Source organism: Thermobia domestica, chromosome 15 (genome assembly GCF_964235325.1).
Source record: "Thermobia domestica chromosome 15, izTheDome1.hap1.1, whole genome shotgun sequence".
Classification (NCBI taxonomy): domain Eukaryota; kingdom Metazoa; phylum Arthropoda; class Insecta; order Zygentoma; family Lepismatidae; genus Thermobia; species Thermobia domestica.
Window position 1 is genome coordinate 131,756,076 of NC_137468.1, and position 27,020 is coordinate 131,783,095.

Here is a 27,020-nt window from a genome sequence, read left to right on the forward strand (position 1 = left end):
GTGATGCGTCCGGTAATGTTACGTCTAGCAACTTTCTCTCAGGCTCGTGGCAGTCAGCACGCCATCCTGGCAATCAGCACCAATAATTGGCTGTGGCAGTCAGCACCCCACCATTTACATGGCTGTATTTGCCAAAATTACGTTCGTCAGTTTAATCGGATAAAAGGCTGATTTTTCTCCTTGTGTCGTGTGTAATTATCAGGACCAGATTTACATTTTTCTAAGACTTGGACCAAAGCACAATTCTGTGCCTCTAGCCTCTGAAAAAGATTATAATTCTTGTTAACTTATCTAATGTGTTACTGGACAAAAGGTTAGTCATCTGCCCTGTGTTTGTAAATGTAGAAACACTGAAAGCCATTTTTTATTTTTTTATTTTTTATTTTTTTTTAATCCGGAAAGTATCCGAGTTTCCATCAAGTGCAATGGAAAAAGTAGCATTGCAAATTGCGCTCGCTATCAAGTCGAACAGGATGGTGTAATAACTTCCTCAAATCGTTACATGCAACAGCGTACTGTTCATTCACTAATTACAGGATTCCCAGCCAATGTCAGAATTTTTTGTTTTTCACTTTTCGAATAAGCTGATATTGATAGCAGAAATGGAACGGAGTTAAAATACGGGACATTTCCCTGTCCCGACTAAATTTACGGGACGTATGGCAGGCTTAAGCGTAAAATAAATAGTTCTATTATTGAACTATTCATTTCCGATCCTTCTGCGTTTAATTCGGGAATTTCCCGAGCACTTCTTTCACGGCGTGTACATCAAAACTTTCACTAGTGCGGAAATTTGAACCCAGCACTTCTTTCACATCCAAGGTAAGAAATAATACTAATAGTTTTACTAATGTATTTACTATTAGTACCGGCACCTATGACCTTAAACCCGTCAAACGTATGAGTGATAATGTCCCTTGGTGTCACGAAATCGACGAGCACAATATTCACGGAAAATATTTTCTAAAGTACAAAATTGCTTATTTTACTTCAAATAGGCTATAAGCATAATCCATACATTAACTTGTTCTATAACTAGCTCAAACTTTTTAATTCATTTAGTGCATTCAGAACTTTACAAAGGTCTTATGTTGAATGTTGTTGTATACCTTAGCGTGAAAGCCTCTAATTCGCCCAAGGAAAGTCTAAAATCTGATAAAAATCACTTACAATGTTATCACCTTAGTTGTACCAATAATATACTAACAAATAGGTCAAAAACCCAGGTGGGTTTTAAAGTGGATTTTTTCAGGTGGGTCCAACCCGAAAAAACCCACCGAGTTTTTTCGGGCTGGGCCCACTTGGGCAAACCCTGGTTTATCCGCTGGATAGTGACCATGGAGGTCAGGTTTCAATGTTGTTTCACCTGCACCAAATTTTATAAACTAATGGACACCTTCCTGGCCCAAATCCATCCTGGAGTTTTCTCGTGGCTAGATGTGAAGAATGTCCAAGTTCGATCCCCTAAAGAAAAGATACTCGCAGTTGTGTACTCTCCAGAGTTAATTTTTACATGCCCTAGTCAATAATGCAATGGAGTGATTCCATTTCAAATCGTCCAGGATGGTCCACACGATTGTCTCAGATTTCATTTATATTTTTATATGGGATCTACATGCAATATTATTAGACCCATATTTTTCCTTTTTGCTGAAAAAAAATTTTCTCCGATATACAGCTTTCTAAAATGGCTGCTCTCCTCTCGGATTGCTCGAAAAACTGAAGAACATGTCAAATTAAAAGTTTTATTGTAGAGAAACGAGTGTACTTAATAACATAATTGCAATAACAGGAAGAGTATAAAGTTGTTTGTTTCGGTGGAGGGTCAAAATTCGTCTATTGGTCCAATAGGAATTGCGCAATTCACTCGCAATGTTGCCAACTTTGTGAAATTTTTGCTAACTTCAAACATTTTTTTTCTGTCCTTATGAGCAATATCAACCATCTGCTTCTAGCGTCGAAATCTACTAGATAAGGTCTCTTGAAAATGTAAAGAACTTACGTTTCTGATTATTACATCCCACGTTATAGCATGATGAAAAGCTGAAAATTTCATTAAGACGCCATTTTCTCAAAAACCCCACCTTTTAAAAATCTGAATTTTTACATGTATTGGAGAAGTACCTAAATATTTAATATCCGTTAACCGTTCATGCGGCTGTATCCCCCAACATTCGCAATTAATTATTGAAATTTCGATTTTTGTACTTGAAATGTAAATATTTCCTATGGACATTTAGATCCTATACACAAGGCGATTTGAAAGGGAGTATGAAAATTTTGAGAGATGAATCCTGACATCAAATCCAGTAGAAAAGTTCCTGTAAACAAGAGTCGAATTCAGCTTCGTTTTCGAGTTACAGGGTTTCCAATTCGGGACCCAAAATCGGCCCGGGACAATAGAAAATAAAATATATATTTCGCGATAAATCAGAAACTATGTGTTAAAGCTTTGATAAAGTTCAGAAAGTTGATTTGTATCAATATGATTTTTACGTGCGTTGCAATTCGGTTGGCAGTGTTGCCAACTTGGTAGAACTTTTATTTGTTTCCAAATGATACTACGTGTATTTTATTTGATATTTGGTATTCATTAATGATTGTAAACATCACATGAAGCACAATTTTCCCCACATTACCACAGTTTTCGAAAACTTACATGTATTTCATTAAAAAGTTTTATTTCGTGCGTTATTGATAGTTTACGTGATTCGATGTCGTGAACATTGTCCTTGTGTTCTCTGGAACTAGGAAAATTGTTTTCACTGGTAACACTAATGCACTAATTACCGTGTTTGTGTGAATAATAATGGAGGATTCCTATTACAGTAAGGACCGTATTAAATGTATTGATTATACTAAAAGCCATAAGAGGATTGTGCACAGAAAGAATTCTAGACAAAAAATTTTATTTTGCGGTAAAATATATGGATTGCGTACAGCGTGTCTGACCAAACATACTATTAGGGGAGGATGATTATTTGTGTCCTGTACACAACGCCATTTGAAAGGCAGTATGAAAAATTTTGAGAAGTGAATCCTTCACCGTAGTCTTGGTTTTACCGATAACGGCCGTTTTAATGGCGAATGTTTAGTATGTTAACTGTCTGGTTAAAGGTTTCCAAATTTACATTCAGAGGAACAAATTTTTTATCTTGCTGGTGCATAATTTCATATTTACACCTTCTTCCGTGGTCACAAATATCTCACACACATTCACGTTGTTCACGGTAAACATTTAAAACACCCTTTACACAAATAATCATCCTCTCCTAATACTAAGTTTTGGCAGACGCACTGTACGCAATACATATATTTTACCGCAAGATAAAATATTTGTTAAGAATTCTTTCTGTACACAATCCTCTTATGCCTTTTAGAATAATCAACACATTTAATAGGTCCTTACTGTAATAGGACTTCTCATTGTTATTCACACAAACACCGTAACTATGCACTACAATGTCATGTTACCAGTTAAAACAATTTTCATGGTTCCAGAGAACACTATAACGATGTTCACGACACCGAATCATGTAATAAACTGTTTCGTGGTTGCAGCAGAACTTCTTGAACAAGTTCGAACTTGATGCGTGGAGTTACGAGAGGTTTTGCAATAAACAAATTTTCTTCTTCTTTTTTATAATCATCATTATTATTATTATAACTTACACAGACGTAGTTTTTATTCGATGACAAACATCAAGTGAAATTCACACTTAATGTTGCAAACTATCAATAAAGCACGAGATAAAACCTTTTAATGAAATACATGTAAGTTTTCGAAAACTCTGGTGATGTGGGGAAAATTGTGCTTCATGTGATGTTTACAATCATTAATAAATACCAAATATCAAATAAAAACCACGTAGTGTCATTTGGAAACAAATAAAGGTTCTACCAAGTTGGCAACACTGCCAACCGAATTGCAACGCACGTAAAAATCATATTGATACAAATCAACTTTCTGAACTTCATCATAACTTTAACACATAGTTCTGATTTAACGCAAAATTTATATTTTATTTTCCATTGTCGCGAGCCGATTTTGGGTCCCGAATTGGAAACCCTGTAACTCGAAAACGAAGCGGAATTCGACTCGTGTTTACAGGAACTTTTCTACTGGATTTGATGTCAGGATTCATCTCTCAAAATTTTCATACTCCCTTTCAAATCGCCTTGTGCATAGGACCTAAATGCCCATAGGAAATATTTATATTCCAAGTATAAAAATTGAAATTTCAATAATTAATTGCGAATGTTAGGGGCTACAGCCGCATGAACGGTTAATGGATATTAAATACTTGTACTTCTCTAATACATGTAAAAAATTCAGATTTTTAAAAGGTGGGGTTTTTGAGAAAATGGCGTCTTAATGAAATTTTCAGCTTTTCATCATGCTATAACGTGGAATGTAATAATCAGAAACGTAAGTCCTTTACATTTTCAAGAGACCTCATGGAGTAGATTTCGATGCTAGAAGCAAATGGCTGATATTGCTTGTGAGGACAGAAAAAAAAATGTTTGAAGTTAGCAAAAATTTCACCAAAGTTGGCAATATTGCGAGTGAATTGCGCGATTCCTATTGGACCAATAGACGAATTTTGACCCTCCACCGAAACATGCAACTTTATACTCTTCCTGCTATTGCGATTATGTTACTAAGTACACTCGTTTCTCTACAATAAAACTTTTAATTTGACATGTTCTTCAGTTTTTCGAGCAATCCGAGAGGAGGGCAGCCATTTTGGTAGGCTTTATATCGAAGGAAAAATTTTTTTCAGCGAAAAGAAAAAAATATGGGTCTCATAATATTGCATGTAGATCCCATATAAAAAAAAATAATAAATGAAATCTGAGACTACGATGTGGACCAATTTTGGTTTGCCTGGACGATATGAAATGGAATCGGTGAATGTCTTCTGTCTGACTTCACATCCCAACCTGTTTTCAGAACATGTAAAGAGTTAGTAACATAGTATGCGTGACCTCAACCCATCCATTACTTGCATTACAGAAGTTGGTTACTCATCACAAGTAAAATAGGACTTTTAATTGCGTCACGCAAATAGGTATTTTAATAATTAATAAAATCGATTATCTTTTATATTCATGTAATTCTTGGATCACTTGGCTCTTTGACGTTACGGATAGTATTTTTTTTTTTCGTGGGTCCTGTTATTACGCTGACAGGACGCATTACGGCCAGTATTGTTGGGACATTTTTAAGTGATGGGCATACTATGCTCCAGATGTTGCTCCTGGCCAATAACGTGACATTTGAAGACAATGCGCCAATTTACATTGCTAGATCTGTTAAAATGTGATTTCATAACATTGGGATAAGCTACAATACCTCCCCTGGTTCGAAAATTCGAAGACCACAACATTATTAAACACCTATGATCAATTCTAGAGCTCCAGATTCGGGAGTAGTCCTCCTCCCCTCACTGACACAAATGACTGCTGAGTGGCACAACACTCTTCTGGAAACCATTCATTCATTCTTAACTTTTATGTCTCTGTTTCCACTCCAAGATGAAGTAGAGCTGTTCTGCACACTAATATTGTACCACGCCGCATTAGGCAGAAAAGTTATTTTCGCGTCGAGTTTCCATTATTTTGACAACTATCAATATATGTTAAAGGGACTAAAGCAGTAGTAATATTGGAGTGTGTGTAAAGTACTGAAATAGCAAGGAAAAAGTAGGACACATGATTAGTTTTCAGTATCTAAGTGCGAGTGATAATGGCGAAAGAACTGTTTAGAACGACGAAGAATATTTTATCAAGCCAATGAATAGAAAGCTGGGAAAAAGACTTATATGAAATAGTTCGTACAAAGTATTTTGCGGCGCTCAACTATGGGCAATATGGAAAACCACCATACAATTACGGGCGTTCAAAATACAACTATCGATAAAACAAGGGAATTAGCCGGGTGGAACGGAAAAGGAATCAGAAAATATGTATTAAAAAAAAGTAACAAAAAAAAAAGAAAAAGGTATACTAGAGAACAATAATCCTAACATAGAAAACGATAGTGCACGTGACTGGACCATTTCTTAACATTGAGGAAGAAGAAAAACGAGTAATGAACTATTATAATGTCAGAAAGACTTCTTTTTGGGGGCAGGGGCTGCTCGTGGTAAATTTCTTCACTTGTGGCAAGTGACTTGCTAGTGATAACAGAACACCCATTAGCGTAAGTTTCTTCTGAAAAATACTATAATAAATATTTTCAAGTTCATACCTTAACTCGTCCTCCAGAATCAGGACCAAAATCAGTGTTTCCAGCCATTTAAGAAGGTGCCAATGCTCACCGATCTGGAAGAAAAGTTGAACTCATTACTCATTATCAATATCGAGGTGACGATACAGGTTTATAATTTTAGTTCAAAAAGGAAAAGGATATTTGCGCTAACCTGTAAAGTCAAAATCTATGTGAACGAAATAAATGTACAAAACACGAAGAGATGTCTGAAGTACAAATGAACTACAGGTTTGTTTTACCTACCATGGGTCAGCTTCTTTATTCACATTGAAGTAACTAGATCAGAATAATCCCAGTAACTATATCAGAAGTACAGTTATTAAATTTTATAAATTAAAGGTTCACAAAGCATCAGGATTGGCTGGTTTAAAGCAAGGTGGTTTAAACCAGCTGTTTATATATTAAAAAAAAAAATAAAAATAAAAAATGGCTTAAACCAAAAAACGAAAAATGTCCGTAAAAATGTAACTATTCGCAAAATCTTGATGAACACACATTTCTGGGTTATCACGTTTCACTCCCATATATTATTCGTACTATATTCAGACTTAAATTCCCCATTCTTTACTCAAAGAAATTATATTACTAAAGCAACTTTTTTTATGTAGCTTTATGGATGTTTCTTACGTGGTTTTTTTATAGTTTGATATTATTATACAACCAAAGGAAAATTATAAACATTGTTTCGTTTTAATAATGTTTACTATTGATAAAATACATCGAAATGCCGTACTTTTTGGGGGAGGGGGTCATACAAACCCCACGAGAGGCAATTATTGAAATAACAAGAATCTTTGGTAACTATTTACGTATAAATGGGTCAGAGCTAGAGTGGACTCAAATAATTCGTATCTTTATTCACTTTTCTTACTGATATGCAAAGTAAGTCGTTATATTTCTTTAAGTTGGACTAATAAAAGTCGTAGTGAACTGACTTGGACTAAATTATTCTTCTGTACTCTGTAGTACTTTGAAATTGTCCATATGTAATTCTGTATAATGGATCCACTTGTGCAATTGTTTATCTTTTTGTCCTTCTGTACTAATGACTCTTGACGATTATATTAACAAATATGTAAAGATCAGTCAATGTATTTTTACCAGGAGTCCTTCGTGAGTGAGTCGGCAGACATATCGCATTTATGGCCAATTAGTCCTGGTTTCGAGTTCAAATGGAGGACAATATCTCTTGGATGTAAGCCGAGAAGCGGTTTGGATTCCGCTTTAAGCTTATGTGACCCCTTCCAACATAACCCGGTTGTTGCATACTAACACTAAAGCGAAACAAGCTTACTTCTGTTCACATGTGATATAAATACATACAGCAAAATTATTTAAACAAACAAAAAACAAAAAACAAAAAAAAAAGAAAAAGAAAGAAACGGGTTTAAACAAAAAAAAAAAAAAAAATTGGTTTTTGCCAACCTGAAAGCATATGATCCCTGGAACCAAAGATCAGAAACTGAAAATTAATTATACACTTATTTAGAAATAGTTTGGTCATATACTGTTGCCAGCCTCCTGAGAATCATCAGATAGTAGCATTGTTGGGAATTTACGTAGCAGAGCGTCCTCCCGGTATCGAATCCCCATCCAGACCAATTTTCCCTTCTCAGTATTATCTCATATACAATAATATTGCGTGAAAATGAATTTTTTAAAGGTGACATTATTATGTAGTTTGCACTTTCACAAACTTCGATTTAATCATTTACTGTTATTATTATTATTCCTTTCGGAAATAACTTTTAAAAACATGATTAGGCTTTCACAATCCATAGTTTTAGCTTATTTTGAGTAGTACATTGCAATAAAAAAAAAAAAAAAAAAGTTTAGCGTTCCACAATTATGCCTCTCAGGCTAAAGGAGACAGTTGAGTAGTAACCTGAAGGTTCATGACTACACAAGCAAAAGTTATTCATTATGTTGTACTTGCGCCAAGGTAATTCAGTTTGAATTATTATTATTCACCGCCCGAAGACCTTGCTTTATATTATTCTCCCCCGCTTTCCCACTACGGATTTATACATCACGTGAGTATTTTTCAATTGAACAACCTAACCTGTTCATCTTATCTCGATTATGTTATTATTCATATAATATTTGGTGGTCTTCACCTTCTACATATTCCTTTGCTACCAAGTATCCGATAGATGTTTGGGTTGAATATAAAATCGAGTAGTGGTTTGGATCCCACTTTAAGCAAAGGTTCTGTCTCATATAGCTTCGGTACTAACAGAGAACAGACATCGAACTCCAATTAATCAATTTATCTTAAGAACATACTGCAATAGCGCTACTCGAGACGTGAGTTTTTCTGTACCATTGTTATGGTAGCTACATTTAGAAGTACAGTCTGTTAAGTAAGAGCGTGGGCGTCATTGCGCACAGCTGATAACAGACAACGCCGTAGTTCTTTCACAACCCAATAGAGGGAACTTGTATCTTATATGCAATGTTCAGAAAGCACTAGTTAAGTGTGAGTGTGTGACTCAGAAAGACAACAACAGCAATGAGTGCAGCTTACGCGTTGCGTTTTGAGGCTGTATTTCTCTGTAGCCACCCTGGAGGACCAAAAATGAGTCACGCCGCGGCGGCGAAATATATGAGGAAGTCCAAGTCGTTTGTGCAAAAGTGGGCAAATCGCTATAAAGTGGCGAACAACGTGTATGACTTTCAAGAACGTAGGGCAAAACGGAAAGTGATTCCAAAGGTGGCAGAAGTGATTATTAAGCTGTTTTCGTGAACTCCAGCCCTAACATTGCGTCAAGCGAAAGCAAAATTAAAACAAAAGGGCTACGATGTGTCGTGTGTAACTAGCAGAATGAATCTCCGTGCTCACAACATAAAATATCGAGTACAGTGAAGAAACCTTTATTAAATGGAAAGCACGTCACGAAACGACTGACGTGGGCAAAGAACAACTTGAACCGCGAGTGGTACAACGTAATTTTTACCGACGAATCTTCTGTGTTTGGTTATGTAAGCAGACAACGGGCCTGGTCAACTGCTGCTAAAAGGTTGATCCAACAGACAGTGAAGCATCCCATGAAGATGCATATGTAGGGGTTTCTAAAAATTGGGCTTTGGCATGTTGCACGTGTTTATCGGCACTTTAAATACACGAAAATGCTACAAATCTATCAAAGATGTTCGCTACCGACTGCCAAATGTTGGTTCATCGACAAAAATGAAGATTGGATACTGCAGGAGGACAATGTTCCTAAGCACCGCAGCAAACTGCAGCGACTGGAAGACTGAGAAAGGTGTGCAGGTACTGGATTAGCCCTCACAGTCACCTGACGCTAATCCCATTGAAAATGTCTGGTCATACATCATGCTGAAGCTTCAAAGCAAACGAGTGTTCACTTTAACCCAGCTGTTAACACAAATTCGACGCATTTAGAGATGGATCATTCCACGTCAATTCAAACAAAATTTGGGGAAAATTTAACCCACTATCTCAGATTTGGATGAAATTTGGTAGTGTTATAAAACTTTTTATGCTGATTACAAGTGTGTAAATTTTATTGTAATAGCATCAGTGGTTCAGGAGTTATTGCATTTCAAAAATGAAAAGAAAATCTATTTTTAACAGTCGCGACACGATATTTCCCCGTTTTGGAAGAACACTAAAACAATCATATTTCGGTTCCTATTAATGCCTGAAACATGATTATTTTTCTATTCAGATTGTCTTGAAGTTGTTTACCACTAAAAACATGAAAACTTTCCTTAGAGCTGATAGAAAATTTATAAAGTCATTTGAAAGGTAACATTTTGAGAAAAAAACTAGAACGCCATTGTGTAAACTTCAAACCTTTATTTCTCAAAATCCCCAACATGGATTTCAATGAATTTGTTTTTGTTTGAAAGCTTATTACATCTAGTTTCACATATACAAAAATTGTGATGGGCCATCCAAGTACTGAGGAGATATCCCAGTCAGTGTTGCCAACTGATTGCGAAATAAACATTTTCCAATAACTTCCATACGATTTAACATATCCACCCCAAAATTGGTATAAGTAATTTTCGGTATCTTAGAAACACGTCTATGAGCATTACCACTCCTCCCAAGCAACAGAGTTGTCAGGGTTGCCAACCAATTTCAGGGTTTCCTGTCACAGCGTTAGACGTATCTGTGCCACATATTGCAGTAACCTTACTACATCTATTTTCTCTATACAAAAATTATGATGGGCCATCCAAGCACGGAGGAGAAATAGGAAGTTTCGAAAATTTATAGGTAAGGGAAAATATACAATAATCTGAACGATAAATAAGCATTACCATTTTTAAATGTTAATCAGAATAACTACCAAAGAAGCAAATATAATAAGCTTGACAGTATTGTAAGGCCTACATGTTATAGCGCATAAAATGAATATTCGGTTTTGCTGTAATTAGATATTAACATGAAGTAACTTTTGTAAACGTTTCCCACATTGAAGTAACTACTTGCAGAGACTTTGAAGATAACTGGTATGTTCTGCCAGTAGCAGTTGTTATATCCACTTTACATAAAATGTGAGTAAACGAAACACAACAGGAACCATTTTCAGCCCAATAAAATTAGGGAAATGGACCATGGGGATGTGGGAAATTTACTAATGTATCACGTTTTCACTATTCACTAACTAAAATCTTCATCCACACTTGTACGCTTCGATCCAATCTTAATGGACCAGTTTCTTTCAAAACAATGCATTGCACGTGTTCCCGAAATTGTTTAAGCTCTCAGAAATCTTTCTTGAAGTGTGGCACGAACAACATCCATTTCTTCTTTGTACACAAAGAAAGCATGGTGTTAATGATTTTTCATTCACAGAAATGAATCATAAGGGCACATGTATTTATTTGATTAGACAATGGTCTCTGAAGGCTTGCTTTTGTCACAACCCAGTTGAAAGCTCCACCAATTCCATCGCAAGGAAACTTTCAAAGGCTGGTGAAAGAAAGAAAGAAAAAAAAAAAGCCACCATACCATGGAAATCACTTGCGTGGAAGTCAAGATTTAAGAAAGAAGGCTTTGCAGTTTTTATATTGGGCTCCACACCCATCAGTGAAATATTCCACTTTTGTTACGCGAGGAAAACTTTGTTTTAAATACGACATTAGCAGTTTCGGTGTTTGAAAGACTGTTGGTACGTCATGTACCATATCATCTGAAAGAATGCAGTAACTTTTGTGTTGAATAGTCATAATTAGTTGGGGAAATCACATTGAGATACAACAGTTTCCTTGATTCTGACAATAACAATACTACATTAGAACAGCAGCATAAGACTTTACTTGTTATAGATATACTAGCTGATACGCCCTCCGTTGTGCGGGGTAAAGAGTTTTTGAAAGATCTTCAAATACATTCACTAACTCTGACTTTGAGAAAGATTTAGAGCGTTGAACCGTGTAGTATTTTTCCAAGTGTCATGGACATTTTCAAAGAAAGAAAAATACGAATTTCGCTATTGTTTGGAAATGAGAGCAGAGTGAATATACGAAATTGGTAGTTCAGTAATTAGGGGTATTTGGTCCACACGATTTCGTACATTTGTAATGTCGCACGTAATAATACAGTGTGGGCACAGAAACGTCTAACGCTGTGATAGGCAACCCTGATAACTGGGTTGCTTGGGAGGAGTGGTAATGTATACAGGCGTATTTCCAGGATACCGAAGAGTACTTATACCAGGGTGGAAAAAAATCATGATTATTTTTAAAAAAATCATTTTTGTTGATTTTTTTGATTTAAATCGAATTTTTTGATTTAAATCAAATCTTTCTCCTCGTATAATACAAGTCGCGAACTGAAGAAAAAGCATTAGGAATTAGTATTAAATGCTAATTACGCCATTTAAGTGAAAGTATTGGGGTTGAATTTTGAATTATCCCCAATCGTTAACCTATATCAATCCCAAACAATGTTTCTTAACCCTTTTAAATTATGGCTCTCTTTAAAGGTAAACTATATACTTTCAGTCAAGCAGCTACAGCATCATCCCTATTTATCCTATGATCATGGTACATACATCACTCTCTTTAAAATAGAACAGCTTTTGAAACGGTAACATTCAGATTTCCGTATCATGTCCCTGAAGTAAGAAATTTTGAGAGTAATTGGCATTTTTTTAACTTTGTTTTTTTAAATTTTGATCCCCTCTGGATTCCCCTGTATTAACGCACAGATCTCAAAATCAACTAGGAAATACTAAGGGGTGTACTAAATGTGTGTACAAAATTTCAAGCTTCTATCTTGAGTAGTAAGGGTGAGGAAACTATTTAACAATGCGCTAAGAACATTCCCACAATGTCCCAGATGACCTGAATGTAATATAACAATTTCATCAGACATTCCTATTTATCCTAGGATCAGGGTTGGAAAAAAACATGATTTTTATTTAAAAAAAAAAAAAAAAAAAAAAACAGAAAACCGGTTGTTTGGGCTTAAACCTTTTTTTTTTTTTTTTTTTTTTTTTTGTTTAAATAATTTGCTCTACGCACTTATACCACATATAGACAGAAACAAGTCTTTTTTGCCTTGGTGTTATTATGCAACAACCGGGTTATGCTACAAGGGGTCACATAAGCTCAAAATGGAATCCAAACCGCTTCTCGGCTTACATCCGAGAGAAATTATCCTCCGTTTGAACTCTGAACCGGGACTAATTGACCACAAATGCAATACGTCTGCCGACTCACTCACGAAGGACTCCTGATAAAAAAAATATGTTGTACTAATCTTTACATACTTGTTAATATAACTGTCAAGAGTCATTTCAGAAGGAAAAAAGATAATCAGTTGCACAAGTGAAACCATAATACAGAATTACATATGGACAATTTCAAAGTGCTGCAGAGTACAGAACTAATTTAGTCCAAGTTAGTTCACTACGACTTTTATTAGTCCAAGTTAAAGAAATATGACGACTTAATTTGCTGTATCAGTAAGAAAATTGAATAAACATACGAAAAGAAATACGACGACTTATTTGCATATCAGTAAGAAAAGTGAATAAAGATACGAATTATTTGAGTCCACTTTGGCTCTGACCCATTTATACATAAATAGTTACAAAAGATAATTCTGATTTCAATAAAAGCCTCTCGTGGGGTTTGTTTGTACCCCCCCAAGTACGGCATTTCAATCAATAGTAAACATTATTAAAACGAAACAATATTTAAAATTTCTTTGATTGCTATTGCATAACAATAATAACAAACTATAAAAAAATCACAAAAGAAACACTCATAACCTTATACATTAAAAAAAAAGTTGGTTTTGTAGTATAATCTCTGAGTAATGAATGGGGAATTTAGGTCTGAGTATAATATACAGGAGTGAAACGTGATAACCCACAAATGTGTGTTCATCAAGATTTTACGAACATTTTTCGTGTTTTGGTTTAAACCACCTTGGTTTAAACCAGCCAACCCTGTCTAGGATCATGATTTGTACATTATTCTCTTCAGAATAAAACAAGTTTTCAAACGGTACCCTTCAAATGTCTCCATCATGTATCTGGGGCGGGTAAATCACGAAAAAAGGAATTGTTATTTTTTTTTTTTTTTTTAATTTTTACCTCTGTGGACCTTTCCCCCTGTTTTAAGGCAGAGATCTGAAACAAGTCTGAAAAATACTAAGGGGTGCACTGAGTAACTGTGCAAAATATCAATCTTGTAGGTGCAAAAGTAAGCCCGCGAAAAATATTATTCCCCAGATTCCCGTATAAAACAGGATCTCAGGTAACAGTTTCCTGAGACATCTCTATTTATCCTAGGAGCATAGTACGTACATCATTTTCTTCAGAATAGAACAGCCTTTCAAACGGTACCATTCATATGTCTCCATCTGAGGCGGGAAAATCACGAAAAAAGCTATTTTTTGTTAAAAATATCCTTTTTTAAAAACATTTTTGCCCCTCTGGACCCTTCTGTTTCCACGCAGAGATCTGAAAACATCTGAAAATTATTAAGGGGTGCACTGAATGAGTGTGCAAAATTTCAGTCTTCTGAATGCAAAATGTAACCCGCCAAAAATAATAATAATACGCATAACAAAAAAGTCTTTTTAAATTTATGACGTCACCACACACTATGCCTCAACGCAGAAAGGCGTGAAAGCATATGTAACGTGTTCTAAAATGCCTCCAGTCTTGAAAAAAACGAAGTAAAATGTCTTATTGAAACTTTTTAAATCGAATAATGAAGATTCTACCCTAACACCTAAAAATAGGTGATACAATTTAAAAGGTTAAGCATTAAGGAAAAAGTACAGCAACGTTTATCAAAAGGACACTTTTTTTCACAAAATTTACTGATATTTGGCAGGGGCCTATTTTTAAAAACTCAGAACTAGCTTGCGACATGAAATACATAAATTTCACCTAAAGTTATAAAATAAAAAAAAAAAAAATGGAGACGGGATAGGATCTCTCTAAATGCGCCCTATTATCTGGGAACAAACAGACAGACACGCACAAAAAAGAATTTTTGTCTTAAATGTCGATGGTGATTTTCCCGTTGGAATAGTTAACGATTTTAAAACCCAAACTCAATGTTAGAAAAGAAGAAAGCAGGATTGCTCCGTTACCTGTTCAAAACGGGATTTTTACTTATCATCCTCTGCATGACACTTGTTTTCATACTATACTGTACATTTGAGTCATTATATTATGATTATTAACTTCCATAATCGAAATAAAAGAGCAAAAATGTGATTTTACTTATTTTCACTTTAAATTAATTTATTTCGAAATTCGATTTAAATCAACGATTTTTATTTAAAAAATCAAGTGATTTAAATCAGATTGATTTAAATCAATCCACCCTGACTTATACCAAAATTTTTTGGAGGGGTATGTTAAATCGTATGTAAGTTATTGGAAAAAGTATATTTCTCAATCAGTTGGCAACACTGACTGGGATATTTCCTCAGTACTTGGATGGCCAATCACAATTTTTGTATAGTGAAAATAAATGTAATAAGGTTACTGCAAAATGTGGCACAGATACGTCTAACGATGTGACAGGAAACCCTGACAACTGGGTTGCTTGGGAGGAATGGTAACGCTCAGAGACGTATTTCTAAGATACCGAAGAGTACTTATACCAATTTTGGAGTGGATATGTTAAATCGTATGGAAGTTATTGGAAAATGTTTATTTCGCAATCAGGTGGCAACACTGACTGGGATATCTCCTCAGTACTTGGATGGCCCATCACAATTTTCGTATATGTGAAACTAGATGTAATAAGCTTTCAAACAAAAACAAATTCATTGAAATCCAAGTTGGGGATTTTGAGAAATAAAGGTTTGAAGTTTACAAAATGGCGTTCTAGTTTTTTTCTCAAAATGTTACCTTTCAAATGACTTTATAAATTTTCTATCAGCTCTAAGGAAAGTTTTCATGTTTTTAATGGTAAACAACTTCAAGACAATCTGAATAGAAAAATAATCATGTTTCAGGCATTAATAGGAACCGAAATATGATTGTTTTAGTGTTCTTCCAAACCGGGGAAATATCGTGTCGCGACTGTTAAAAATAGATTTTCTTTTCATTTTTGAAATGCAATAATTTCTGAACCACTGATGCTATTGCAATAAAATGTACACACTTGTAATCAGCATAAAAAGTTTCATAACACTATCAAATTTTATCCAACTCTGAAATAGTGGGTTAAAGGCTTGGTTGAACTGACATGGAATGACCCAGGTCTTTTCCACGGGAACATGCGGAAAACTTGGTTGTAAGCATGCCTCGGAGATGCCAAGCCATTATCGACGCTGTGGGTGACTGGACGCGTTATTAAGTGTACGTGCATTTTTCTTTTGTGTAAAACTACTACGTTCCTGGTAATACTACGGTTAAAAAGAATAAATGCATACGGGAGGACTGTACACTTATGAAAAGGACTGCATTAGAAAATATTTTCTGACAGCACAGTATTTCTACACAGTATACAGAAGTATATCTTATGTTACAAGTGCAGAGTTATTAAGTATGAAACCATTACAAGTGCTATAGAAACCCGTATCACTGCGCAAACCCGCAGAGTTGACAAATATTGTGTATAATAGCGTTACATTGTAATGAATCATACTTTTTAACTGCTCAAATGTGTTTTTACAAATGACTTAGATTTTTCTCCGTATATATAAATAAATTTCGGAGCTGCGCTGACTTACAGGTACAGCGTTCATCTCTGATTCGTTCTAAGCTTACGCCAAGTGAATTGAGTTGAGTTGATTTTAGTTTAGCGTCCCTTTCAGCAGCGAGGCTATATGAGACGTGGACCTACTGATTAACGTGGAATCCGAACCACATGAGCTCCCGCCGGGAATCGAACCCGGGTCTCCCACGCCAAAGGCGCGTACGCTAACCGCTTAGCCACTGAGGAGCTCTTTACGCCAAGTGAACTTTGTGGTGTGCAAACACCATGTACAAGGGTTTTTTTCGGGGTTCTCATGTTATCTTCCACATTCCTCATTTCAATATTTTATTCATTTCTATCATTACTGTCTCATTTAGCTAACACGGCACAATCGTTACAAATAAAATTAATGAGATTTCATGATCATAAATAAATTCCTTTATCTTTTTGTAAACTAGTAATTTCACGATGCCGATTAATTGTACGGATTCACACATTTGTAAAATTTACAGAAAAAAATTGTAATATCTTAATAGACTAGTGTATACATTGAGTTGATTGTGAGTTTACTGTCCCTTTCAGCAGAGGCTATGAGAGACGGGACCTACTGATTAACGTGGAATCCCAGGGTGTCTACTAAAATTTCAAAATGAAATTTCGTGATTTTTCGTGTCCTTTTCTTTACCAAATCATAGATATTTGTAACATTTAAAAACGAATAAGAGTACCAATATTCTTTAGCACTTCTCTTTGTCTTATCTCTACTTTCAAAGGCTGTTCCCTGGAGTGAAAAAACTTGGTGTCTTCTCACAGTTGAATAACTGGTTAGATGCATACGTGGTTTCGGCGATGGGATGCAATTTGCATCGGCACTGCTTAATGATGCCAGCTAACGACAATCTTAAGAGAAAATTTGGGTTAGAATTAAGCCGAATTTTCATGCATTCGATAGAAGCGTATTTTGCTTCTGAAATCTACCATCAATATTTTGGACGGTGAATTTTGACGTTTTTTCAAGTCTCTACTTATATTTGTACAGATAAAAAATATGTGAACCAAAAGCTAACTTTTTCTTGACTTTTATGGCCGTTTTCTGATTTCGTGACTGATATTAAACTAAAACTACTTGGCGTAATGTCCCAACTTGTGGGCCTGAGCCGCTCCACGCCATCTGTTAGCGATTGGTGGAACTACGTCCAGCCTAGCGACGAACGCGTGGTCAGCGCACCGCGTCACCCTATTGGTAACCGGCGTATCGGAAGCTTTCTAAACCTAGTAGCGTCACGTGACTTCCCAGGCACCCTAAATCCAAACCACATGGACTCCCGCCCCAGGAATCGAACCCGGGTCTTCCATATTAAATGTGTATACACTAACCGCTTAGCCACGAAGGAGCCCCTAGTATGTAAATTATCAAAATCTTTTCTTACAGCTGCAAGTTACACATTTACGTAGAAATACAAAAATGAAGCTGTAATCTGCATAAAGTAGCATCAAACACAGAAAATGAGGTGAAGTTAAGTATCTGAAGTACCACCAGGTGGTGTTGTCTCAAGGCAATACATTAACACACGACAGGCCTTGTACTCCAAAACACACTGCACAATTATTTATGCTTCCTTTGGTCTTCACTAGATATATATTTATCTGTATTGTATTATTGCGGAAAATCAATACCTTCCCACTAATAGGTATTGCAAACTAAGCAGTAGTCACAAAGAACGAAAATAATGATTCCTTCCGTTTCCAACCAGCACTATAATCAACAACTGACTATACTATGATGTAAATAAAATTTTAAAGGGGAGGTCAGGTGGAGCCCCCTATCAAATACATGTCCCTTAGATATCAAAAATTACAAAATGCATACAGAAATACTTCTTTTCTGTATTAAGATATTACACAAGGAGATACCTAAATTCAAAATATATGAACATTTCTTGCTAGAAAATTCACCATTACTGCCCTATTTTTTTTTTCTAAGGAAGAAATAGCGGGTGTAAAATCATTTTAGGGGGCTGAGTATATCTACAGTGTGTGCAAATATAGCATAAAAACTGGGCATAATGGCATTAGTCGAGGAGATGGCTCTACCAACACCTTTCTTACATTTTGAGATTACGTTAGACCTTTGTATTTCTTTTAGCAGAGCATGTACAAATTAAGGACTCAGTAAATACAATGCGAACATATGACATAAAACTAAAGTGCATATAATACGAACAAACTTGTGCTAGGTGGCCACAACAACTCGCAAACGCTATCTAACCGAGTCAGAACAGGAGCGCAGCAAAGTGGCATGAGCGGCAACGACGGGTTGGGTTCGTAAGGAGTAGACGCGTCTGTGACGGCGAGTACGTTTATAAACAAAGTTGGTGGAAATCATTTTACATAGCATAAAACTTATGCCTTGGGTGCGGCACAGTTTTGCGATATTTCTGTGATCACTCTGTACAATGTTTTCCCATACTACTTCACTCCACCATTTCTCTTATGGACTAGTGCGTAGTAACAAGTACACATTCCATTTCGTACTTTTACTTTATTATACACGTGATATATTTTGATAACTTGTATAATCCTATTTTAGAATGACGTAACATTATCTATTCCGTGGATCTTACGAATCCATGTCCCCCATAAAGTGTGGTGGTGCCCAACATTTTGCCCAATGTATTTCAGGTATGACTGCCATCTTACTTGTTTCCGCTCTACATTTGGATAAACTGCCAAAGATGGCGGCCCCGGACAAAAGCCACATAAGCCTGTTTTTAACGTTGTATTACAGCTCCTCTGTTCTTACTTTCATATATCCTACCTACAATTATCCCTCGTCCATTTCTGGCCTTCTCTACTCACTACTAATCAAAAATATTTCTTATTGTCATTCTCCGTTTGCTTTATCTTACATTCATATATATCAGTATAGTATTGCTGCGCAAAATTAGTACTTTGGAACTGTTAAGTGTTGCAAACTACACAATACTCATTAATGACTAAAAAATATGCAGCCGATTAAATATCAATTTCTTCCCAAACGGGTAGTTAAATTTACATTGAACTTGCACGTGGTATGTAGTCCACTTTGTATACACAACTTTCTTTATAAAATTGTGATTTACTTAGCTGAGCGGGCGAAGGGAGTTAGAAGCAACGCAGGGCTCGTTTTGTTTCACTTTGACCCCCCCATAATAAGCAACATATACAGCCTAAGTTAGTTAATAACACAGTGGGTTTGAAACACTATCAGCTTATGCTCTACTACCACCTCATTTTATATCGCATTAGTCTGCGAATACATACAGTCCACAATCTAACGTACGATTTCTCCCTTATTAACCACTCTGCAGTAAAGACCTTTCGGATATGGTACACATGCAGCTGCATCAGTTCCCGAGAGAGCAGGACGCTCATACTTTTAGAAATTATCCATTGAGTATGTACGAACTTACATAGAAGGTAACAAAGCGACTTTTATTTACTTATCGACTGATACGAAAATAAAAAAGAACGCACCTGTACTTTCTATCTGCATCCCTTGTACTTTATCTATGACTATGTGTGTGTGTGTGTGTGCTGGGGGGACTTTAACACATATCGCATGTCTTGTGCACATGGATACTTCTTACTATTGCACTACGTAGAAAATTTATAGTATTTCATGTAGAAGTGGTAATAGAACACAGAAGAAACGCAGATCAGGGGGTTGTCATGTTTACTATTACCGACCTTTCTATACGTTTGTTACTCTCATTATCGTATTTAGTCTGATTCTGTTCATTTCTCCGTAAATTTCGTATTTCGGGCTACGGCAGTTAATCCCTACCTTTTTGTTAGCCTTCCATTACTGCAGCATACATATCCTAGGTTAATTAATGAGACGATCGGTACGAAACTCCAATATAATGGTGATATTCATAAGCGAACACACATAATCCGGAATTTGTCCCTATCCGGATCTTTATTACATTTCTTCTAACTACTCAAATCGGAGCCGCTATCTACAGAAGTTACTCCAGTTTACGTGTGGCTCCGTACAATCAATCTGCAAATTTTCATCAGTAAATTTTAAAAAAGTAATGGTGCTTGTGTATCCTTAATCTGCACACTACTCCAAAGTAGACAAATAAAATATACGCGGAACATTTGCTGTACGATATTACATTTTGAACGCAAACTTCTTAGTTTTCTTGTCAGGTATAATAATCTGATATACAATTTTTATACATAGAAGGTGGAATAGTAACTAGTTCATTTACCTCTTAAGCTAAACATCACACCGCACCAAGCAGTAAATAATATAAATTCTAAGTAATTTATAATAGTTCAACACCTCTTCTTCTTCTTCTCCGAAGCGAAAAATCAATCTGGGCGAAACGCACACAATACTTGTAGGCTACAAATGTAAGCAGTTGTGACTGCTCCAAGAGCATTTTCGGAAAGACCTTAAAAACAATTAATTTTTCTCATTAACTTCTATGAGCTTTATAACAATTGTTCTATGTACTTTTCATGGTGAAGGATTATTGTACAGATCCATAGGTTGTAAAATGTACAGACAAATTTAATTTACTTATTTCATGCCAAGAACAGAACCCACCAACCCCTGCGGGGCTTCTAACCCGTTCATAAAACTACTACCACTCCTACTACTACTATTTATACTATTGATCCGTATGGTAAAATGCACGCTTTTTATTATACTCATTAAACAATTATTGTAGTATATCTATAGATTTATACTTAAGTACTAAATTTTTCCCACATGTTTTGAATAAGAGCTCCGTTAAAATGTTCTAAGATATTTATGTTGTTTTACGAAGAGACATGCTCAGAAGGGAGGGCTCAAAAATTAAAAATTCGCAAAATATTATCTCTCTACGACTTCCCAAGACATTGGTCCTTAAATTTTTCGAAATCAGAACTTTCTTGGTCAATATCTAATGCTTCTTATAGACGATCCAAGAAAGCTTGAACAAGACCATTCAATACCTCAGATTTACACGTTCAAAGGAATATTGTTCAAGACAATTGAACGAGAGTCTCGAATGGTCTTGAAACATTTTTTACACGATCAAACAGGTATTGAATCATGTTTTGGGTGATGGGTGGCAGGCCAAAACAAGTGAGTAAAACTATGAAAACAAATGAAAGCGAAGCTGCGTACTAAGGTTGTTTAGACCTACCCATGAATAGCTATAATATTAGCATATCTTTCCTAACTTTCTGCAAGCATTTGGAATTTAATAGATTACTGGTATATTAAATCATTTAGAAAACAGGCAAATTGATTTTATAGCAATACCCTGCGAATTTTCACTATGTATTTTGCTCCTTTTACATTAAATGCGGGTTAGGTTAGGTTAAGTTAAAAGAGTAAACTGCTGCTTAGATATAAAAATCCCTGTACTAAGCTTTTTAAAAATCTGATTCTTCAAATTGCGTACTGGTGGCAGAATCACAGTCAAAAAAAATTCAGTCACAGTCAAACTGTTTCCTAAAATTGTATCACAAGGTAATGACTACCTTTAGATGTTATTTATGCTATGGCATCGAAGACTGTTTAGAGAAAAGGCTGAAAACGTACAAAAAACAAACGGAGCAATGATAACATATTTTTTTCTGCCACTAACTTACCGCCCATATCTGCATCACACTTTCTTAACAAACCTATCCCATATGTAGTAGTGGTTAAGAATAACCCGTCACACAAATAGTAATTTTACTGTTAAAATGTGTGAGTGCGTATGAAAAAGGACTGTTTGGAATAATAATTTCCATTGTCGGAACATATGCCGCATGTAAGTAATAAGAGCATGACTTGACCTAACTCTTAATTATCCAATTTTGGAGCCACATGGACCATAGTGAATGAATCAGAGATGCTTTGGCCCGGGATTGCGTCACCTATTGAAATTTTGCTTATGCTTATTCAGGGGCCATGCACGTTGGTGCGAATGAGTCAGAGGTACCTTGGCCCTGCTATGACGTCATTGAATTGAGATTTTTGGATTAGAAGTCATGATGATTCTTTAAAATTACTAAAAATATGGTCTTCATGATTCATTACGTTATGAAAATAGTACAGGTTTACGAATGCTTTTCATTTTTCGTTCCCTTTTATGGCATAAAATTTGGGGATTGTGATCCCTTTGATGACATGGACTAACACTGGTGCAAATGAAATCTTTAGTTTTACGTCCCACGATTATGCCGGTTAGGCTAAAGGAGACGGTGACGATGAAAAATGAATGAAAGTGTGGGAGAAAAATTGGAATATTTTGATCATAATGTTGCCCACCACAAAACTACTTTCGCGAGATTTGAACTAGAGACCCCATACAGCAGAAATGAACGCTTTACCACTGAGCCACTGCGCTCTCTACTGGTGCGAATGAAATAGAGGTATTTGGTTCGAGCTAATGTGTTTGTTTGACGTCGGGGTGACTCTATTTTCACTTTTGATTATACAATTTGGGCTCCCACATGGACTATAGGGTTAATGTGAATGAGTTAGAGATGCTTTGGTTCGGGATTGCATTACCTATTGAAATTTTGGATTCGGGATTGCATTACACATGACAAGTTTACTACAGTTTGAAATTGGACTAGCAGTATGAGTATAGTTTGTTTTTTTTCATTTACATTTACTGAGTGTTTTATTTATCATTAGTATTATTGAATGTATCATTTTATGTTGTTATTTGTATCTTGTATCTTATTTGTGTCTTTATTTTTTTTCCTTTCTTTTCTTTGTAATTATGACAAGGGTTAGGTGGCAGAGCAGCCTCCGGCTGAACCTCGCCCGCTGAAATGAAGAGAAATTCAATTCAATTCAATTCAATTTTGCTTATGTTTACTCAGGAGCCAGGGATCATTTTTAGGACACATATGATCACCTTGATCCACGTGACGAGAAGGACTTCGTTCCCTTTGATGAGTATAAAAATATCAATTTTGGAAGTTTTTTTTTAAACTTATCCTATTATTTTGATGAGACATTTTCGTTATATAATAAAGTGCAATGGTTTACTTTTAAATTTGGGAATTATCGTTCCCTTTGATGAGTATTGATTTTGGAGCCTTATTACGTTATATGGATGCGTATTTTTAAATTATTCCCTTAAATTTGGTAAGTACTTTGGGATCCATTTGGTTCCGCTTCAGGGATGAACATGAATACCTTACATGTGTTGCAATCGTCTGAGTTCGATTCTTGTTGCTAGTTTCAGGAAATGTTGAGTTGAACGCCCCTCGAGGCTAAGGGAGACGACGGTGATGAGGAATGATAGGACGAAACAGGGGAAAACATGAACTTACTTGACTGAGGATTGAAGCAGGGACTTTACACATTAGAGACACGCGCTGAGCCACCGTGCCCCATTGAGAAATTTTAATTTGTTGATTACTACGTTATAGACAATGTAATGGTCCGAGTTCGATTCTTGATGCTAGTGTTAGGAAATTTTAATTCCCCTCGAAGCTAAGCGAAACGACGATGATGAGAAATGGTGAAATGAGAAAACATCATAAACTTACTTGCTTGCGGATTGAAGCAGAGACCTCACACATCAGAAATAAGCGCTGAGTCACCATGCCACCTTTGGTGCGAGCAGCTTTGCGTATGAAAAAAACATGATCAGATTATCTCACATTACACATTTCTGCTCGTTGTTACGCATAGAAGTTTGTTATTGTGAAATTGCAGAATGTGCTTTTACTACATCAGCATTTTTTCTCAGCTGACGGACTTTTAAAGCTCAACTTTACATTTATGTCAAAGACAGTTTTGTAACATATCGATGAGTGTTACATTTTTCAATCAAGTTTAAGAAAAATGAATCACATTTCAGATGTGTTAATTTGAATGTCGTAAGAAACTAACGAGTCAACGGTATGATGTCATGACCAGAATCGCGATACTAGATGTCGTAACGATTGATGTATAAGGAGAAAAACATGAATAATGTCACAACCAATCAGATTTTTTTCTTACATCACTTTTCGGCTCATGATACATGATGAAAGCTGTGTTTTCATTGGGTCTCCATGATGTCATTTATTAATTTCCTCGTTTTTGATTGGCTGATAGTGATGTCACTTTATACTTGAACACATTTCAGACCTAAATAAAATTCTTAATTTCATTTTTGAAGTCCTACTTCCACGAAGATCTTAAAATTGAGCAGGTGTACCTCTTGTGACAGCGTGACTTTACTACGTTCTTTGAATTTGAGGTAAGTATCAACCGCGTTTTCTTAATATCAATGGAGTGTTTTAAATGTATTACGCATGAGGATAACATTGATATTACGGTTTTATTTTAGCATGAAATATTTAGCAAATGGAAGAATTAGTGGGAGTACCCTAACTTACTTGACCGTGGATCGAATTAGGAATCCCACACATTAGAAGTAAGCACGAGAAATTTGTTGATTTTGGTTTAGCGTCCCTTTGGTAGTGGGGCTAGGAATACAGCTTAATGTTGAATCTGAGCGCATACTGGGTGTTGAACCTTGGCCAGAGGTGCGTAACGCTAACCACTTAGCTCAGTTTCTGAAAGTTGCCATTAACGTATACAAAATTTTAGTTTTTCAGAAAAACTACGCACGAATTTGTTTCCCTACACCGTGACTTTTAACATTGAGACGTGGACCTTCAGTTTAATGTGGGATCTGATCTCACGCCGAGAATCGAATTCGAGTCTTCCTTGTTTAACCGCTTAGCTCGAGAAAAGCAAGCGCATGAGATTTTGTTTTCGTTTCATGTTCGTCATACGTTTTAAAGTTCAGGGTCAGGGGAAAAATGCTTACTACAATGATTCTCTCAGCACAGATAGAAAAAAAAACAATTTCATTCATTCTTTTTATCACTACAGAAACTTAGGTCAATTAAATGTTGATGTTGGTCCCGGGTTTGATTTCCAGTATGACGACAATAAAAATTTTTTAACTGTAGAACTATTTGAGATATGATGATTCTTTTAGGATTGATCGTGTAGTAATTTTGATACAGTTAAACGTGTTAGCGATTTCTGAATTCAATTTTAATTCGTTTTTTTTTTCGTTTTAGATATTTGTTTTCTTTGCCATTCCTTTTTTGTTTTACCTTACCTTTTTCCTATTTGAATATGGCTACCTCTGGTTTACTGTCTTGCGAGAAATCAATAGACATTATCGGCATGTTAATCTTGACGGACGAATGCTGGAAATTCAAATTAATGCTCCGACCAGTGACACCGATATTATTGAATGGGTTCAGGCCTCCTTTCAACAGATGTTGGATTATTTATTGGAAAATGTTGACGAATTATCGATGGTTGTATTATCGATTTTATCTCACGATGAGAAGAACAAACCGTTTTATTTATCTTTTCGGCGTGCAAGTAATTTGACATAGGAGATTTTATGGGCTTCCTTTGATCGCATCCTTCAAAGTAATAATAGTTTTCTCATGAACGAACCGTTCATTGTACATTTTCATCATGTGCATGTGCCCCGTGGATTTGGATTGGTGCGTCGAGGTCTTTTATCAAACGACGAGTTACTAAAACGCAAGACTGGCATTTTACGTGTAAAAAACACCGACAAGAAATGTTTGGCTTATGCAATTGTGATTGCTATTGGCCTAAAGAAATATAAGGATACGAACAAGAAACTATACAGACAATATCAGAACCAGAGCAAGTGTGTCGTTCTCCCTGACGTACATAAACTTTTGTCCAGGTCATCAGTGAATTTAGATCATGGAGGATCTGTGGAAGAATTGCGACAATTGCAACGCTACTTGACCAATTATAAACTTACCGTATACACCAGCTTTTCCGGAGCAGATATTCTGTATGAAGGGCCGGGTGGCGAAGACAAAATTCCAATCAATTTAATGTGCATCAATTCTCATTATGACATCATCACATCATTAACGTCCGTTTTTTCTACTAACTATTACTGTGTTGTATGCCACAAAAATATGATATTCTTAATAGACATGTCAAGAACTGTTCGGCCATGTGTGAGAAATGTTTGCAGAAACCGCCATGCAGTAAGACCAATACGGTGAAGCAGTGTCCAGAATGCAATCGTGAATTTTATGGTGAAACATGTTATACAAATCATCTGACTGTACCATATCATAAGGGCCAGCCAGTATGCAAGATGGTGAAACAGTGTTCCAAATGTCTACGCATTTATTCGTTTGTCCGTACAGGGGAAAGACAACATGATTGTACAGATTATTTTTGTAATGTGTGTCATAAACACGTTTTGTCTACCCACCAATGCTACATGAAGCCTGATACGACTCAATTAAAGCCTGGAGTTCCATCAGTGTTACATGCCAAGAAGGCTATGATTGTCTTCTATGATATCGAAGCCAAACAGGATACTTTTTTCGATGAAGACACGTTCATTCATAAGCCCAATTTACTGGTGGCCCAACAAGTATGTTACAACTGTGTTCAAGATGAAGATATACATCATCCGTGTGAAGTTTGTGGACAGCGGAAACATATTTTTCAAGATGATACGATCAATGCCTTTCTTGCGTATCTTCGTCAACCACGACCCAACATCAAACTTATTGTATCTTTGGC

General features: G+C 35.9%; 1 protein-coding gene across 2 annotated transcripts in view; it reads right to left on the reverse strand.

Annotated features, from left to right (window-relative positions):
- Positions 1 to 20,825, reverse strand: part of Gas41 (YEATS domain-containing protein 4 Gas41) — a 60,748-nt gene extending 39,923 nt beyond the window's left edge. Inside the window, exons 1-2 of one of the 2 annotated variants that reach the window (XM_081740140.1) lie at positions 20,689 to 20,825; positions 6,254 to 6,327 (exon numbers count right to left, since the gene is read on the reverse strand). In XM_081740140.1, the coding sequence (XP_081596266.1) occupies positions 6,254 to 6,301 (48 nt within the window). In that variant the 5' untranslated portion in view covers positions 6,302 to 6,327; positions 20,689 to 20,825. Of the gene's footprint in view, positions 1 to 6,253; positions 6,328 to 20,255; positions 20,379 to 20,688 lie in introns of those variants that run through there. The other variant, XM_081740141.1, reaches the window with a different exon arrangement.
- Positions 20,826 to 27,020: the final 6,195 nt, after the last annotated feature.